We start from the raw sequence: 19,831 nt of genomic DNA on the forward strand, positions 1-19,831 counted from the left end.
ATTTACCTAATCCCTTCCTGCTATTAACTAACTACTAGAGCAGCCCCTTACTACTATGAATCCCCCAAACTGATTTTGCCTTCTCTTACATCCTAACAGTATCAGCCATTCAAATTCAAACTTGCCCTCATGCTTGCATTCTGATAAAACTCCATATGCTTCATAGTAATTGAAACCAAAATCTCTCCTCCAGGGTCCCACTGTGGGCAGCAAACAGCAAGAATGTGCTTCATTGAGAAATTTTGCAATGTCCCATCTCTTGTTTAGCAGCCCGCACACTAAACATTAAGGTCTTGTCTCATCTTTATCTTCTTTACTTCATCTTCCCTTTTGTTGTCTTGCTCTCAATAATTCTTGGTGTCTAGATGGGATTGTGCTTCTTCTCGAGGGTCTTGCTCAGCAGTGCCATCAAACTCCAATTCAATACCTTGTTTGGTGTCCATCTTGTAAGCATCTTTCGGATGCAGTCTATTTTTGCCAGCTTCTTCTTGAGGAACTCCAAAGATCGTAGACCTCTGGTCTTCGAAAACCTCCCTAACTTCTCCATTAATTCCCCCAACAACATATCTGACAGGTAGGGTGAATTTTTTTGAACCCAGGAACAGTGTTGTCAAATCGCGATCGCGGAAAATTGCGGCGAGGCCAAAATCCGCTATTTCATTTAGCGGATAGCGTCGCGGGCAAATAGCGGTAACCGCATAGCGGTTAAAATAAGTAAAATATTATACAAAAATAGCTTGTCACAAAAGAAGAACGAAATAAAATACAGAGACAGAATAAAAAGCAGAAAACAGAGGGTGAATAAATGAAAAACAGAAACCGGAACTGTGGAGAAAAAACGAAGTGAAAGAGATAAGGAAAGAGAGCAGAGTGAAAAAAAAAAACAGATAATTGTGAATAACGAACAAGTGAAAAGAGAAAGAGAAAGAAAATGTGAAAGAGATAAGGAAAGAAAGCAGAGTGAAAAAACATAAAAACAGATTCTGAATTCTGAAAGTTTGAATTGTGAATAGCGAACAAATGAAAAAAGAAAAAGAAAGAAAACAGTCTGGAAATTTGAAGAAAGAAGGAAGGAAAAAAGAAAAGGAAAGAAAAGAAAATAGAGTGTGAAAAAAAGAAGTGGCATTACATTCTCCAAGCGGTGCCATTTTAGAAAAATCAGTTGGTGGCATCATTCTCCAAGCGGTGCCATTTTCTTCCACTAATTGGCATCCAATTAAATCAGTCGGTGGTATTACATTCTCCAAGCGGTGCCATTATTGAAAATTCCCTCAAATCACGCATGAAATTAACTCCCACCCGATATTTCCGCTTTGCCCATCGCGGCGTTATTGCGAGTTGCGCCGCAATCGCGTTTGTCGCGGTGGCCGCGATGTCGCGGCGTAGCGATTGCGGCGGGCCAAATTTCCGCTACGCTATAGCGGGTCGCGGCCGCTATAGCCGCTATTTGACAACACTGCCCAGGAATCAGAAGTGAAATAATCTATTTATATTGAATGAAAAGACAATGAATCCCCCTTCCAATCTTGCCATCCCTATTTATCTACGTGATCCGTCCTACTAACTAACCACTATAACAGCCCTAACTACTATAAAAGCCCCCTAGCTAAATTCCCTTCTCTTACATCCTAACATGATCATAGTATATCTTTTTGTTTTCTCTGATCAAGTGGTTGATTTATAGAGCATGGAGGAAGGATTCTTGTGCTGAGGAGATCCTATTTTCTCTTTCCTTACGACGCTTGAATTTTTTTGCTAGGTCGAGTTGGGAGGTTAAGCATAAAAATTCCTTGGAAAAAGCCATGGGATCCTGTTATAATCATTTTAGACGATGTCTTTATTTCTGCATCACAGCGAGGTGATCAAGAGGTACTTCTTAATTGTTTCACTCTTTCTATAACTGTTAATTTGTGTCAATTGAAGAATTTTTGAAAATGACAAAAAGCAATTTCTTTTGTCACTCTGTCATATCATTTGCTGCAATCTATTTTGTTACGTACACTTATTATACAGTTTCTTAGCAATTCACTGTGGTTGTGATAGTGGAGTGCCTATTTTGTTATGTACAATTATTATTCAGTTTCTTAGCAATTCACTGTTGTTGTGACAGTGGAGTGCTGATGCTGTTGAAAAAAGAGAATTTGCTAGCAAAAAGGCCAAGCTAGCAGCAGCAGAATTGGGAAAACTATCCAGGCGTGTGAGTGGTAAGCCATTTAAGTTCAATTTGAAATGCTCCCTTTGGGCTTTATATATTCACATATTTTTTAGTCATTCCCTTGGAAGATAACTAACCAAAACATTGGGCCCTAGACATTTTCCTTATCTAGCTCAAAAGTCAAAATAGGGCTTTGGATTTCAGCAAGCTGTGACTTGAGATATATGGAGCGAATCAATTTAGAACTTGAATAAAAGGCCCAATGAGGGGTTTTACCTCTTTTCAAAGAAATAACCTGTCAATTCTTCTGTTCTGCTGTGTGATACAAATCCTCTAGCTCCAACTCCTTAACCCTATGTCTGTGGCTACGCATTCTCAACCTTTTCAAGCCTATTGTTAATGTATGCAGTTTTGTTTGTACAGAGTAGTAAGGTAGTAAGGTAGTTGGGCCTTAAGGTCTATTTATAAGTCGTATAGATATTTGTTCACTTCTCATGTACTAAGTAATCTTCCCAGACTATATATTTCGGTTTTATTAATAGCTTTATTTTCTGCAGGTAGTCATGCTGGGCAATCTTTTATTTCTCACGTTACTGCAAAGGTAGGATTATATCTTGAAATTCTTGATATAATTGCTGTTTCGGTGTAGCTGATATCTTCATGTTAATCCAATGTAGTTTTCTCGTTAGTTGCTCTGAGTAGTCTCCTATAAACTTAAGTTGTTTGGTACAAGGCTTGGAATGATTCATTTTGGTTTCATCACACTCCTCTTCGAAGAATGGGCTTGAGTTGTGGACAAAGCATATCTTTGCACCTTGTGCTGAAAGAAGAAGAACTAGGATAGAGAAAGAGAGAATGAAAAGAGATTGCACATTCCTTTACATTCATTTCGGCAACTCTCCCTTTTTTCATTCACAAAATCTGCAATATTCTTTTTCTTTTCGATACCAATAACCACTCTTTTTTTTTTTTTTCCTTTTAAGATCCTTGACAGCATTCAGGTGGACATTCGAAATTTTCATATTTTGTACAGTGATGTGCAAAATGATCTGGTAAGTTTATTTTCATATGGTACATTTTTCTCTTCAAATTACCTAGGGTTCCATTCCAGATCAAATCATTCTGTTACATTCCCATGTTTGGTACAGTTTTTGAAAAATGTATTCCCAGTTGAATACACATGTTTTGTCATGTTTCTATTGCCAAGGAAAATGATGGGAATCTTTTATTCCCATGAGAATGGAAGTTATTTTTGAAGTCATCACATGTTTTTCTATATTTTATTTGTTCTATTTTTTATTTAGATAAAATTTAAAAATATTACTGGGAATGAAACACATCTACCAAACAAAATTATACAATTTACCTAGGAATAAATTATGCCTTGGAATATAGCATTCCCGGGAATCTATTTTCAAACCCTCTACCAAATGCCTGCCTACAGATTTAATGATTTTCTTATCAAGTACTGACTTTCATCTGTTCCTGTTTTTTTTTTTTTACTTTATTTTTCCAGGGGCATATTATGTTTGGTTTGAAGTTTTCTAACTTGACCATGAAGCAAAATCTCTTTGGGTAATGCTCTGCTACTTTCGTTCTACTGAGTGATGATAATTGGACCCTTTTGTTGGTTGAAGATATATGAACACAATGGCTACTTACGTGGACCTTGTAGAGTATTTGCTTTGAAAGTTGGCATGGCTACCTTCTAGATATTTTGGGTTCATTTCTTGTGCTGAACTTACACAATAGGACCAAAAGCTGTTTTTTTGTTGGTGCTTAATTTCACAACTTCTCATTGTTTAATTAACTAAGAGTTCTTAATATTACATTTTAATTTACAGCCCTTACTTGCCTTTATGTATGTTGAGAAGACCCTTGTTGACTGGAATATGACTAGCTAAGTGTTTATAAAGGGTAGAGCGACCCTCACCCCTTGTTAAAGATGATGTGGAGAGAGAGAGATAGAGGGGGAGGGAGGGTTGTGATTCTGTTTTTAACTTCTGATAGAGCTGTATAGCTAACACGCTGAGCCTGAGCTGAGCCTAGAACATCTATACAGTATACTCTGTTATAAGTGAACAAGTCCAAATCAGTGCAAGTGGTTGATTGAAATTTTGCAATATGTTTTAAAATGTCAGTTCAGGTGTCAACTTAGATTTGACTTTTTACACCCCTTATGTTCAGGTCTTCAAATGGAATGGTGTTCGGGGCGCAAGAAAATAAAATTGTAGAGATAAAAGGACTGGAATTTTATTCCAGTATGTTTCATAGTACAATGGACTTGGTAACTATGGACAACACGGGTTACTCCTGCTCAGCAAGCAACATAAGATCTGAAGGAAATCATTACAATTCTATATTGGCACCATGTGATGTAACCTTAATTCTTTCGGTATGGATATCTTATCAGTATCCTTGTTTCCCATACCATTCTTTCATCTAGTTATCGTCATTTTAGTGACAGTTGTTAACTCTAAAAAGTGACTCACAATATCATGTCTATGATGTTCAGCTCATGGTCTCTTTTGAGATATTTTGTGAGGCACGCAGAGAGATTTGCATGCCCTGTTATATGGCTCAATATCAAAGTTTTTTTTCCTTTTATAATTCCCTTCTGAGGATGGCTTAGCCTTTCTCTTCTGTCAAAAGTTGTCTTTTTCTATAAAAATAAGTGTTACTTTTCTAGCAGAGTTTTTTTCTTGTTATATGCATATACTGTAACCTCTCTTTTTATTTATTGCATGTTTCATTTAATCGCTCAGTAGAGGTGTACTACGTTCCCCTTATTTTGTTCTTCTTGCTCAATTATTTTGATTCGGATTTATTATTTTTATGCACAACCTTGTGCTCTATATAGTTTTTAATCACTAATTGGCGAAAAGCATGTTTTCCCACTCAAGCTTCATCTTTGTTCTGTCTTTCAGGCTAACAGATCACAAAAGGTTGATGACAATGCTCCTCAGTATTCTCTCACTGCGGAATTGAGTGACTTGGTTGGTACTTGCATTTTACGGAATCATGCTAAGCAGTGTATTGCTGCTTTTGTTTCTTCTCTCCTACTTACAGCACTTGTTATCATTCTAATATTGTCTCTACTTATCAGGTTATATCCTTAGATGAGGTTCAGTTACAACAAATGTTTCTTGTCTGGGATTATGTCTGCACTTGTAGATTAAGAGAAAAGTAAGTTTTTTTTTGCCAGAAGCCTGTGACTATTATATCAGTTCTGTTAAAGATGTGCCTTTCAGACATTCCTTTGCTTGATGTATAAATTAGTTGCTGTTATTAAAGCAGAACCGGGGGGGGGGGGGGGAGATTGTAGAGTCATGCAATTGTGCGATTAAATCGCGATTTTGACCACCAAGACAAGAAAGTTGGTTTGGGAAGACATGCAGTTCCACTAGTTATCAACAAATAAACCCATTTTCATCTTTGATTATGAAAGACATGCACCACCCATTCTAGTATTTCAGCCCTATTAGAACTGAGATTCGTTTCAGGCTTTGAGTTGTTGTATATAACAGTATAAAACATGGATTAATAGTTGTTTCAGTTGCTTTCTGGCTTTGCAATTCCTTGATTATTCAAATGTAGCGTGCATTTATTTTGTTGTTTTTTCCGTGATCATTAAATGTGGAAAAATTGCCTTTCGAGTATCAGCACGATAGCCATTATTCTTAATGTATTTTGACTTGCGCTCAAATCTTACTCTTCAAGTGAAATTGTCGCTTTGGTATTAGAAGTTTAGTTTTCTGAAATATTTTGATCATTATTTTATGTAGGTACGGCCGCTTTCGTCCCTGGCATTGTCCTTTACCAAGAAAGTGTGAAGGTTGGCAAATATTTTGGTGGCATTATGCCCAAGAATCTGTCCTTTCAGATGTTCGAAAGAAACTGAAGAAAACATCATGGAGATACCTTGGGGATCGATTGTAAGTTCATGAAATGATAATTGTACTCAACAAAGAACTATTTGATTTTGGGCTTCTTGGGGTTGTGGTTTCGAATAATTTTATTTATTTTTATTTGCGTATGGCATCCCGAGATTGCACATCTTTATTTCTTTTTAGTGGGTAAATGCATTTGTTGATTTTATATCCAAAATAAACTTTGTCCGCTCATAGTAACATGATGTTTGGTTGTTGTGATTAATCTTTTGTTTTTGTACTTTTCATTTTCTTGTTATGATATTGTGTTTTATTTTATATTTTATATTTTTTTCACTTTATTAATAATTCTTGTTTATGTAATATAAAGACCTAACTCACGTAGCTTAAGTGACCCTTAGCACGTTCGATATGAATAAAATAATAATTTCCACATAGAACTTCTTCACTTGGCTTAAATAGACTTCAGCCCATAGACATGTTCTAATAAGTGACCATAAGTCGTCATCTTGTAATGAGCCTTAGAATACCTCAATATAAAAGCCTTGCTGCTTGGCTTTTCACATCTTCTAATAAGAGTGTTAGAACGTCTTCTCACTTTATCTTGACTTTGGCCTTAGAACATTGATTTCTTCATGTTCACGTTACCAGTCATTAGAATGTGAAAGATTAGTGGTTGTTGTTCCAGTACTTAGAAGACATTACCTGCAAACTTCCAAACATAGAATACACTATAAAAACATCATGTTAGAAGATTGTCTCATCCAAACTCAACTTGGGGATTTTCTAGATTTAATAATCCGTGCATCTTGGTCATACAATGCTGGTGAGTTTGTATTGACTGAAAATAGTAATTATAGAACTTGCAGTTACTCTAATTACCGTAGTTATGTGATTCTATGTAGCCTATACAATGTTTCTAGACACAATTTTTCACCATTCCCAGACGCTCCTCAAGTTGGAGCATATAAGTCATATGCACCAACCTTGTTACATATGTAAGTAACTAACTCAAGGACCTTGTGCAGACTTAGTGAATACATATGCATGGTGTTATTTGGTTGGACAAAGTGAGTGGTGATGTCACCAAATAAGGTATTTTCTTTGTTGAAATGGCAACTCTTAGTCAATGTGTTTTGTCCTATCACAGACCATAAAATATTGGGCAATATGGAATATGATTTACTTATCGTAAGTTAGCATAATTTGGCATAACTCCTTAAATTTGAGTTCTTAAAGTAGTTGTTTTAGCCAAGTGAGTTCGTAAGTAGTTGAGGCCATGGTTTCATACTTTGGTTCCTCATTTATGATCAAGTTTTAGGGGTTGAGTTAGGCTCCACCCAAATTCTAATTGCACCAAGCCAGTGAAGTGTAAGGCAAGACTTCAGTCATCAGTATTGATCCCTGCTGTTAGAGTTCTTGTTAACTCAGTGTGAGTTCTGGTTGCACGTGTATCAGTCCTTAGTTGTATTGCTAATAGAATTAGATTAGCTTAGATTCTGATAGGCTGAGTCAGCTTCTGTTAACTCAGCATTCTGTTACAACTGATTGGAGGCTTCTAGTGTGAGCTTCATCTTCTATAAATGTAACTGATTACACTGTAATCATTCAGATTGTTAATATAGTAACCTTTCACAGTATTCTCTCTCTGGTTCATCTTCTAACACCTGCTACACCATAATTTGACATTAATTTTTTGACCTTGAATCACGTTAAAAAAAGAAGTATCTGTAGAACAATCATGAATATATGCTTATTATCCTTTCAAATAATTATTGTATCACTATCACATGCAACCTGCAAGTGTGAGGTGGGAAATTCTTCCGAATGAGATGTAAGATCTGACTCAAAAAGTCAAACCTATGTCTGTCATATTTTGATATTGTACTGATTCTATGTGTTATCTTTCTTTATTTGAATATTAGTCTTCTTTTTAAATAGTGTTTCAAATTTATTTTTTATTTTATTTTTGTCCTTATGCAGTCTCTTATTGATATTTATCTACCACATCTGGTAATCCACTATGTTTCCTGGTTGCAGAATCTTCCGTAGGAATTATATGAACTTGTACAAGACTAAGTTGGATTTTCTCCGACAAGAGCAGGTGGTTTTCTTTTTCTGTTCTTTCCCATGTAGGCACACACATTTAGATCTGTATGTGTATCATATATTTACTTTTATATTTGTAAGAAATGCCTGTTTCTGTAAAGTATGTAAATAATTTCTGAGTTCATTGTAAGACTGATCAAATCCTGCAATTACAGTAACTAAGATGACTGTGGTTTGTGTATGTAATTGCTGTATTTGTGATTTTTATTCATAATTCAGCTCTGTTTTGCAGTTTAGACTGTAGATATACATTTCATCATTTGACTCTTGTTTTCTCTTCTGCTAACATGGCACCAGAGTCTAACAAGAGGCAGCTTTTGATAGGTAACCTCTTCTTTTGTTAGTGACTTGGTAGAATAGTTTGTGACAGTGAGTTAGATAAGGGAGCGAGAGGGGAAATATTATAACTAACAGAGATTGAGAGGGACTTCATTTTTGTGTCATTGTAATTGGGAAGTGAGAGAGGCTGGGTTCGTTCGAATAGCCTAGAAACTCAAAGTATCCTTTCATTCAATAAAAATTCTATTTTTATCAGTTGGTATTAGTGCTCTATCAAGTAGCTGTGGTGGTTGAATATGGAAGGATCCATGAGCTGTTCACTGTCGTCAGAAATAAGGAAGGAAATTCTTGGAGAAATGAAGAAAGAGATGGCAAATTGGAGGAAAGCAAACGAGAAGCACAACCGTGAGCTTTAAATTTTTGGATAATTCAGAAAGAACTTGCAAGTATCGGAAGAGAGCTCAAGAAGGGGCTACTGGAGAATTCACAGAACTATAAAAAATTGGTGTGATAGATCTAGGACAACCGATTGGAGATCACGATGGTGGGTGAAGGTATCAAGTGACCCGTGGTGGAGGAGAATTAAAAGACAGATGATATGGGGGAATGGGCTTTGAAGGTCACCAGCAAGGTGGTTCATAAGATGAGCCAAGTAGGCTGGCTGCCTTGCGATTGGATCTTAGGCATCTCACCATGCTCCGCTGCCTGGCGCCCACGTTGGCTGGCTGTGCATTAGCTGCCTTTTGATTAGTCCTATGTGAATACTGAACAATGAATACATAAATTTCTTGGTATTCAAGAGACCAAATACTCTCCTAATGACCCTGATTCCCCCCCACCCCAAATTTACAGCCGCATACTCATTCTCTAATCCACTCCCTTTAATTAACTAACTTACTGTTCTACTAACTGTAACAGTTATCTGCTAGTTAGTTATAATCACAGCCTACCCTTAGGAGATTTGTTCCTATAATTTAGACACAGGTTTAATCATGTCTTTTGTTTTCTCATTTCTTACATGATTGAAGTGTTACTTTTGTACTGTCCAGTTGTTGATGATGATAATATTTGTGTATATTAGCCAGTTGATGACAATGTTCTTCGAGATTTGGAGAAAATGGAGAAAGAATCAGATCTAGATGATATTTCGAATTATCGATCTGCTGCAGAATATGAGATGCGGGTAAGTGTGCTACATGTCATGAATGAATGAAAACTCAGTATATTCCATGGTAGATTGACTTATTTTGTGAAACTTTTATGCTGATTATTAGAGTATAAGGCAATTATGCTTTGCTATAAACATTGTAACTGTTAGTTACAAGCTGGTTAAGTTTGTTAGTCAGTTGAGTTTGTTATAAGTCAGTTACGGTTAGTTGCTAACTATGGTTAGCCTAACTGTTAACTGTAGTTAGTTTAGTTAGCTTGCTATGCAAGTCTCTGTCACAGTATAAATACTGAGATACACTCTTGTAATCTTTACCTTTCAATGAATAATATTTTCAGTTCAATTCTTGTTGGGGGAGACAGGGGAGCCCATGGGCCGAGGAGCAAGACACCAAGAGATCTCGACGCCACATCTTAACCCAAAACCTTAAGGCATTAGGTTTATGAGTCACATCTCTTATAAAGTCTTCTCCTCACCCAAACTTAACCAATGTGGGACTCCAACTCCGCACTTGAATTCTCAACAATCTCCCCCTCAAGTGCGAGTCACCTCCACATTATCATGGCCCCCTCCGCGGAAGCATATCCACCCTTGCACCGCCGTTCGCTTCACCGCGTCAACGGAACCCGCCGCCTAGCCACACTGCTAGGAAGACTTTCGACACAAGGAGCCGTAACCATGGCTACACCAACCATCGGCTCTGATACCACTTGTTGGGGGAGACAGGGGAGCCCATGGGCCAAGGAGCAAGACACCAAGAGATCTCGACGCCACATTTTAACCCAAAACCTTAAGGCATTAGGTTTATGAGTCACATCTCTTATAAAGTCTTCTCCTCACCCAAACTTAACCAATGTGGGACTCCAACTCCGCACTTGAATTCTCAACAATTCTCAGATTCAGTTTAGGTTTTCAACACTGATGAGGCTCTGTATTTTTGAGGTGTGTCATTTGCTTGTTTGGTTTTAAAAATTCCTGCTTTTTATGTTCTTACAGGAATTATTAACAAGGTGTTCTAGTTCTACTACTAGCAGTGGCAGGATTCAGACTGATATTCATACAGATAATCATTGCAATGATGAGCACGCAGTTAAATCTCGGGGATGGCTGAATTGGCTATCTCGTGGGATGCTTGGTGCTGGTGGAACCGATGATTCCAGTCAATTTTCTGGAGTTGTGTCATTTGATGTTAAGGTGCAGTGCCTGTGCTCTATTGTTTATTAAACTATCAAAATATCTCGAGGGTTGTGCATGTTTTGGTTTGTGCTATCAAAAACTGAAACTTTCACGTCCAGAATATATGTTGGGGAAAATGCTTCAGTTTGAATTTAAATACCATTTTTTATTGTTTTATATTGGTAATTACATGATGATTTTCCTTTAAAAAACCTCATACAAACGTTAGTGTTTCTGTGAATACTTAAAGCAACTTAGATTATCTCTGAGCAATAATTTCCTTATATATTTTTTTTGTTGAGATATTATTCTGCAGGAAATGATCTAGTATTATTGTTGCTGTATCTGTTATGAACGTTCCTTAGTTGATCCTAATCTGTTAACTTGAGGGATGGAGTCTATTAGCAATGTATGTAATGGGGGTTGCTTTTTGCACACCTTTATTTTCTAATTGCACAACCCATTCTGTTTTTATTTTATTTCTTAATTTCTGATACCCGCTTTTGATGGATTCAAAGGGGTCACCGACTCTCAATACCTCTCTCTCAACTTAAAAAATGGAACTATAATTACATTTGTGGAATATGTTACAGAAGAACATTAGTTTCAATACTGGAACTCCAGAATTGAATATTTTTGCTTTCAAATTTGGAATTCCATAATTTTAATTATAGTTTTAGAAGTCCAATTTTGGGAAGTAAAAAAATTAACTGTTCTTGAAGTTGGAGTTCCGAAGGTATATTTCTTGTATGTAAACTTTACGATTCCAGAACCCTCTGAAACTTCTGGAAGTTAAAGCCCTGCAAGAAAAAAAAATTATATAATTTGGAGTTCCGTAATTGAATTGAATCATTGTATAGAATGAGAAGCTCAATTTTGGAGTGTTAGCATATACTTGCATAAGCTGATTAATCAATAATGAGCTCAAAGCTGAAAACAAATGAGGACCTCCTTATGCTTTACTTTTTGTTCTTGTAGAGATATTTGATTTTGTTGCTGTTTTGATAACTCAGCAGATAACTGATTGTTAATGAAATATGAAAAAACATATATTACATTTAACTTCTAGTTAAACAACGAAAATCTAAACCATACATGGTACTATCATGTTAAATGCTTAACGTCACTTTTCAGTCAACGGTTGCTGCTTGTTTGCAGGATATATCAGAAGCAACTGAATTTCATCCTCTGGTTTCATCCAGTGTCGATTTTGCTACCAAGCATGAATTATGCATATTTGCATCAAAGATTGAAATTCGTCAGATTTCTGCCACTTTATATAGAAAGTATTTTACTCTATCCTTATTTTACAGTCATTTTAAGTGTTTCTTCATTTGTTTATTTTACGGAAAGTATGATTTCTGTTTTTACTTCATATATGTTAAAGTAATACTCATCTCAGCAGTGCAGTATCTGTTATACTGTTTTGCCATGTAGTGTAGTGTAGTTTGCCTAGCCTTCAGCATAGCTGGTAGGAAGTAAGAATTGTTAGAATTTAATCAGGAATCTCACTGATCTGTGAGTGCACATGTATCACAGCCTGTTTGAGCCTCAATGCTTTGGTTTTCTTTCAGTTGCAATTTCAGAATATAAGTTCCTTTCTATCAATTCTTTACTTAATTTTTAAGGCTTAAATACTCTGTAGGTCCCTGAAATTGTACCCCGTATCAAAATAAGTCCCTGAATTTTTTTTTCCGATTCCGGGTCCCTAGAAAAATTTGTTTGATCAAAATAAGTCCCTACGCCGGAGAAGACAGTGGTTGCCTCCTCATTGTTTCCACAAACCATGAAATAACATGTTTAAAACACTCCTAGACCTTCATATATCTGATATGGGCGAAGGAATCGCAAGAAACAAAGCTAAAACGAAGAAACCGAGAAGCTCCATAAATTCCGGCGAGAAGAAATCAACTTGCGACTGGCCTTTTCTCTTCAACTGTGACGACCCAGCCCACGAGACCACCACCACTGAGTTCCTGAGGACGAGACGAAGCCGGCCCAACACCCTGGTCGTAGCGCCGCCATGACCGCCGTCGTCAACCACCGTCTTCTCCGGCGTAGGGACTTATTCTGATTAAAAAAACAATTCCAGGGATCCGGAATCGGAAAAAAATTTTTCAAGGACTTATTTTGATACGGGGTACAATTTCAGGGACCCCTAGAGTATTTAAGCCATTTTTTTATTAATATAAAAAAGGTCACATTCTCAATTTTTAAGATGCCACTATAACTCTTGGAATTTGGGTTAGGTCTAAGAGAGTATACACTCACTGAGTGATAATTTAAGAGGCTAGCTAGTTAGTTGGTTCGGTTACTAAGACCTGAACCTACCTAAGTGTTACAAGTGCACTATATATATATATGTATATATATATATTCTGCTTTTGTGATTGTAATAGTGAAAGATTAGTAGTTCAAAACAGAATTCAGTTGTTCTCTCTCTCTCTCTCTCTCTATACTTGATTCTGTTATGGTATCAATAGCTTGATATTTTTGGAGAATCCATGGCTGACGTCGGATCTTCTTCTACTCCTTCTGTATTCTCGCATGTTATCACTGAGAAGCTTTCTAACAAGAATTGTCTGCTATGGAAGTAGTAGATTGAGCCAGTGGTTATCAGTCATTGCCTTCATATTTATCTAACAAAATGCATTTCGGTCTCAGAAGTATTTGACTTTTGGGATATTCCACTAATCCACTTCTCATAAGGGGGGGGGGGGGGTACACATGTTTAACTATTGAGGGTAGACTGATTACTTCCAAGTGATGGTATGTCTAAAATTTGTTAATGTATGTATTAGAATTTGGGTTAGGCCTAACTCAATCCAAAAGCTAGCTCAAGAGTTGTGGGTTGCTCTACCCTTTATAAACATTTGTTTGGCCATATCTTTCAATGTCAACAACATGTATTAGCATTATGTACTTGTGAACTAAATATCTTTTCCCTCCATCTTTCGCTTCTTTTTCTAGGAAGAATTGTAACAAAATTGCAGAAATAATTCTTGAAGGTGGAATTGTTGATTCTAAGCTACACAAAGAACATGGAATTATTATCACCAAATTCAAGTCGGGGAAAATTGTTAATTCAAACAGCAACAAAGTCATTTTACAGATTAGAGGGGTTGGTATCTTTCTTATCTCTTCTGCACTGAATTAATATAACAAATCACTTTTGTGTTTTGTGTCATCTTTCCCATAACGGTGGCTAGTCCAACTTGCTCCTGAATACAATCATACCTGATCTTGTGCTTTATTTCCACTTATTGACCATAACCTTCTCATTTCTGGTTCACTTATTAGTTGCTGTTGTTCATAACTGTAGTGTGTTATTATTCTTATAGCTCTCTTCACCTTTGAGTTTGATAAAGACTTTGGGGTGACATATTACATTTATACCTGAAATTTTTTTCTGTTTCAGTCACATTGCTTGATTACTGTATGTAGGTCAATCTGCCCGTCACTTTGTAGATAGATGTGAGATATCAACATTTTGCAACTAGTCGTATAAAGAAGGTTGAAATATAATGCTAGAAACATTAAGCAGATAGTTATTGTCCTCCTGCTTTGATTAAACAACATTTCTTGCATTGCTTCTAATAGAGATCAACGAAGTTTTTAGATGGAACTAATGAGGGTGATTTACAAACTGCCTGCACTTATTTGGTTATGACAGTAATTTTTCCATGATAAATGCTTGTTCACTGGTTCTGACTACTGACAGTAAATTTCCCCCCTCCCCCCCAATTTCAATTGCATTGATACTGATGGTGGTATTCCTTGATTTGCAGACTATAGATGAAAGTAATACACTGGACATAGTTAATCATCTCTGCAGCGTCCAAGTAAATTTTTCCTCTAAAGGAGATATGGACATGTCAGTAAAGGTATTTTCATTGTATCTCACTGTGTTCAAGGCAGGAATGTTCTGCTGGTTTTTGTAGTGTGCTACTTTTTCCCCCAATTTTTTGTTAGTGTTAGAGAGCATATCTAGTCTATACCATGAGTTGTAAGTGCCAGCTGTGTTGTAGGGCACATGAACAGTAAACCCCACAGGGCAGTTTCTGGTTTGGGTTAGTTAGTTAATTGTCAGTTATTTTGATGGTTGAGTCAGTTATTTATGGTAGAGTCAGCAGTTATGTTAGACATGGCAGAGAAGTCAGGGAATTATGTATTTGGGAACTAGGGAGAGACTGGCTCTCGATTACCAGAAACTTTGTGACTATCACTATGCTGTGCACACGTGTGTTAGTTAGTTACATGTGCTTTGCACATGTGCTTGCAGTTAGTCACAGTAGCATATATAAGTCTACTTCTCTATGTAAATTTAGATAATAATACAGGTTACATTTACATTCTGTTTTTTGTTTTCTCTCTCTATTTCTTATCTTCACATACAGGGAATGCTTCCCCAGCTTGAAGTGACATTTGATACAGACATTTTATTGAATCTGTTGGAGTTTTATGATGTCTTTACATCCTTCAGTTTTTACAACCAACGGGTATGCACTTATTTTTTTGGTGTTCTGTTTGTTGTTTTTCTTCACTTCCTGCTTTTGGTATTGCTGAAGTTCTAGATAAACTGAACGTGATTTTAAATTCTTTTATGTTAGAATGTTGTATGTTGTTTACATTTTAAAAGTTGAAGATGAATTGGAAGTCTGTGTCCAATGTTTGTGCTCGGCCTTGATACAAAGCCTTCTTCACCTCTAAATAGTTGCCTCCAACCACAAGTCATTGAAACTTCTAATAGCATTCCGTGCCTCCTGATCTGTTTCATAACAAATGAAGCCCACTTTGAACCTCCTTCCCTGTTTTCTTGGCTTCTGAACAAGCACCTGTTGCAATCAACCTGCAGATGAAAAGATTGAGCCAATCTTCTGTTCTGAAATATTATCTCCCAGGCCATCGATGAAAACTGCAAAGGATTCCTCGATTGAGAATACTGCTCGTTTCTACGGTTCTACAGCCATGATTCTGTTCGCACACCTTAGCATCGCTCCTGTACTGGTCGTCGAAACCACCCCTGTCCTCGCATCATTGCTGATCGACTGTACTGATGCTTATCGCTCCATTGATCTCGCCTCCTTTCTAGTTTCTGGACACGCTGCCGTCCTGCATCACGTGAGAATCGCTGCTTCGAGCCAGCCCTGAATCCATGCCTCCACCAATCCTGACCCCACCAATCTCGGCCACTTATAAAACCCCTGGAATATGAGAAGCGCTTCCCCTGAAAATGACCACGACCACATCTGCGCAGAAAGGGTGTAACCGCCGTTGTACGAAAAGCCTCTCATCACCACCAACCTCCTGGGTCTCAAAACCCTAGTAGAGGCGTTCATTCCATTTTAGCGTTCCATTATTCAATATAACTAATCTCATCGGGTCTTATCTTACATTTGTAGGCTGGATTAAATAATCCATCATTTTAATGTATAAGAGTGGATTGCCAGTTAAGCCTATACAATACAATGGTAGAACCAAACAATGGATAAACTCATAATGTATTGTATAAGCTTATACTATCAGGCCTAATACAACGTACCACACAACCCTTAGTTATGTTGCTGAAGGTGACAACTGTATATATAACAACTGATTGTATTTAGTTAGCACAATGAATCAATGAATTGGTTACATTTCAGAATTTTCTCGGACTCTCTCCTCTCTCTCTCTCTTTCTCCTCTCTAATGGTTTCTAACAGACCGGCTATATGTCCCAAACAAAACCATTGGGCTCTATCAAATAGTTGGAGCAACATGGAAGACTTTAGTCTATGGAAGAGAATATTTCTGTCTTCTCTATCTTCTTGTAATTCTCTTTAGAGTATACGAATATTCTTGTGTTTTTGCATTAAATTTGAGTTATTTCTATCAAACTGCAGGTGCTGTTGTCACTGAATGGAATTGGAAATGACTATACTCGGCTCCTATCAAAAGTAGAGTATGTTGCGTTTTGCAATTACTCGAACTATCTCTTTTATGTCATATTATTTCTCAAACTTTAGTTATAACTAATGTACTTCATCTGATCTGCAGATATGTTTCTTTGAACCATAAGAATCTAATGTTGGATTTTACCATTTTTGATATTTCCGTTAATTTTCCTTGGAGAAATACAGCATCAGAGTATAGCAACTTGGTAACTCCTCCATATCTTCAAAAGAACCTTATATCCACTTCTTATGTTAGGAGTTGGGACAAGTGATCAACTTGCAGATGTGTTTACAAAGGCTTTGAATAGGGTGCATAATGATTTTATTTGTAACAAGCCGGGAATGATTAATTCTATGCTCCCGCTTGAGCGGGAGTGTTAGTGATAAAGATTATGTTATAAGTTAGGGCTCGATGTAGAGTCTATGAGCCAAGCCCATATGTACTTTAAGTACTTTGTAGTACTTTTGTAGTACTCTCTCTGACTCTTTCTCCTCCTTCTCTCTCTCTCTTAGTCTTTTCTCTCCTTAGAATAACTAATGGTGTAATGTGCGGTGGTGCCTGATTGTCATATGTGTAGTATCCCCAAACCTCAATTCTTTAAGTAGTTGCTAGAGCCATAAGCTAACAAAGCTAGATGAAACCATGCCTTCACATTTTGCTTCTGCACTTTATCCTAGCACTACAGTCATTTTCTTGCAATTATAGGAAATCAAGTTCTCACCAGTGAAAATGCTGTAGCTTGTAGTGGATCTTTTGTCAGCAAGAGAACTTTCTCAATCTGCATCGGAGTATCCTATAACTTATAAATGAGTTTTGTTTTCATACCGGAGACAATTTCCTAGAGCTCCCTTAATATATTGTGCTTAAAGGGCTGGTTGCAGGCTGTTGTATTTACTCATTTAGCACCAACACTTCCCTAGAAGAATATTTCCTTTGTGTTTTTGTATTACACTTTGATTCTTCATTTTTTTTCCTGGTTATGCTTGTTATTGATGTTATTTTTCAACAGGTAATGAAGTCAAGGTCTCTCTGCTTCAAGTCCACAAGTCTTGAGTCTTTGCCTTCAAAAGTTGAGGAACAACCTTTCACAATGAAGAACTTTTTAAATACAACATCCACATCTGGGATTTGTTTAGGCATCCAACTTGAAGATTTATATCAATATTTTGATGTTAAACTAAATGATTTTAAGGTACGCGTTTTAATCCATGTAGTTGTTCTGTTATGTTTGATTTATAATTGTATATTTGTGATCTATCCTTCTGATATTCGTAACTATAGTTTGTTGTTCTTGCAGATTACCTTAATGAAGTGTGACCAATCTCAAATGATTACTATTCTAGAGAAATTTAGCTGTTCAACTTTCCTGGCATTTTGTGTGATCCCTGACGAGTCCATTTTGAATCAAATGGAGGTGATTAACATATTTGATACAAATAGACTGACTTGACTTTACACTTGTGCGTGCACACACATGGATCTCTGACAGTAATTTTTTCTGTAATTCTTGTTCTTTTTTGTTTTGTCTTTTGTCTCTCTTAGTTTAGATACTTCTTAATTTCAGGTTTATGTGCTCATAGAATCACTTAAAGCACACTTTTCACCCTCAATGTATTGTGCATTCATAGAATTGATTACTCATCTGGACACATTGCTTGTAAGGGGTGAATCTGAAATCTTGAACTGTGATTCTCGTCATAATGTTGTTTCTGATGTTACAAAAGATTCTCCATTTGGTTTGTCGATTATTTCCAAACTTGGTTCTGTTGATTTGGAAGTGGACCTTGAAAATAGTGGAGATAACAGCTCAGAGCTTGTGGTTTCCTTACATGACATGGACTTACGGTATGTTCACCTTTGTTCTTCTGCTTGTTTTAATATTGACTATTGTATGCATCCTGACTTCAAATGTCTGATTTGAAGAAATACTGACCCTTGTGTCATAGAACTAAAAACAAAAAGATATATGATACTTCACTATTTAAATTCTAAAATTCATAGACCTACCTTAGCAGAGGAAAGGGCAGAAGCTACCTAAGCAGAACAGAGTGTTAAAAAACAGAGCACGGGTTTTTTCCATTGCGAAACCTGGAAATACCCCTAAAAAACACCCCAACGTTTAATTTGGAAGGCATTTTCAGGAAACTGGAATTGCGCGGGAAATGGGCCGGGATCACAGCTGGGATGGGATGGGATGGGGGTGGTCGTCCTCCCAGTACTTGGCCGGGATGGGATGGAAAATTGGATCCTGCCGAGATTGACAATCTAGGTGGAGATGCTTACGGAAAATCGGTTAAGGTGGTTTGGATATGTACAAAGAAGAACTATGGAGGCATCGGTAAGAAGTTTTTTTTTGACGGAGTAAGAAGGGTTGATAACATTGTATTTAGTCCTGTGAAGAGAGGTAGAGGGAGGCCATAAAGAACAAGGGAAGATATTGTTAAAGATGATCTCGTTATCAATAAATTTCCTCATAATTTGGTTTTTGATCAAGCTCAATGACGTAGGGTGATCCATATAGCCGACCTCACTTAGTGGGATACGGCTTTTGTTGTTGTTGTTGTTGTTGTGATTGTTGTTGTTGTTGTATATATGTACACTGTTTAAGTTATATAAACTGTACATAACATTCTGTGTCAAATATCCACTTATCCCAAAAGCTTAAGCTGTTGGATAAGGGCCACTTTAATGGTTTTATATTATATTCTAACACGCCCCCTCACGCAAGAGCCCTTTGGGCTTGAAGCGTGGATAAATGCACAGGCCTGCCTACCATGTGCTTAATTAAATTCTACTTTTTAATTAGAAAGTGAGGGTAGCAAGGATCGAACTCTAGACCTCTCGGCCATAGAGGCTCTGATACCATGTCAAATAACCACTTATCCCAAAAGCTTAAGCTGTTGGGTAAGGGCCACTTTAATGGTTTTATATTATATTCTAACATTCTGCATAGCGTCACTATAGCACTTTTGCGGTCGGTCGCTAAGCCGCTATTTATGATTCACAAGACTGCTCTTACTGGTATTTGAGTTTGACGTCACTGTTTCTTTCTCAGGTTACCTTAGATTGCTTTAGGTATATCCAAGTTATTTGAGTTGATATAAAATCTTCGTTTTCTTTG

At 36.9% G+C, this 19,831-nt stretch overlaps 1 protein-coding gene across 10 annotated transcripts in view; it reads left to right on the forward strand.

Moving 5' to 3' along the window:
* Positions 1 to 19,831, forward strand: part of LOC130710179 (uncharacterized) — a 40,669-nt gene that overhangs the window by 2,739 nt on the left and 18,099 nt on the right. For 3 of the 10 annotated variants that reach the window (XM_057559350.1, XM_057559351.1, XM_057559352.1), the window contains exons 4-24: positions 1,760 to 1,869; positions 2,111 to 2,204; positions 2,713 to 2,756; positions 3,139 to 3,207; positions 3,672 to 3,730; positions 4,343 to 4,550; positions 5,083 to 5,151; positions 5,262 to 5,341; positions 5,941 to 6,090; positions 8,086 to 8,149; positions 9,515 to 9,616; positions 10,598 to 10,795; positions 11,936 to 12,063; positions 13,748 to 13,898; positions 14,566 to 14,661; positions 15,175 to 15,276; positions 16,659 to 16,717; positions 16,813 to 16,915; positions 17,720 to 17,902; positions 18,008 to 18,124; positions 18,275 to 18,555. In XM_057559350.1, coding sequence (XP_057415333.1) covers positions 1,760 to 1,869; positions 2,111 to 2,204; positions 2,713 to 2,756; positions 3,139 to 3,207; positions 3,672 to 3,730; positions 4,343 to 4,550; positions 5,083 to 5,151; positions 5,262 to 5,341; positions 5,941 to 6,090; positions 8,086 to 8,149; positions 9,515 to 9,616; positions 10,598 to 10,795; positions 11,936 to 12,063; positions 13,748 to 13,898; positions 14,566 to 14,661; positions 15,175 to 15,276; positions 16,659 to 16,717; positions 16,813 to 16,915; positions 17,720 to 17,902; positions 18,008 to 18,124; positions 18,275 to 18,555 — 2,467 coding nt within the window. The other 7 variants (XM_057559353.1, XM_057559354.1, XM_057559355.1 and 4 more) reach the window with 7 other exon arrangements.

The sequence above is a fragment of the Lotus japonicus genome, chromosome 4 (genome assembly GCF_012489685.1).
Source record: "Lotus japonicus ecotype B-129 chromosome 4, LjGifu_v1.2".
In the NCBI taxonomy this organism is placed as follows: Eukaryota; Viridiplantae; Streptophyta; class Magnoliopsida; order Fabales; family Fabaceae; genus Lotus; species Lotus japonicus.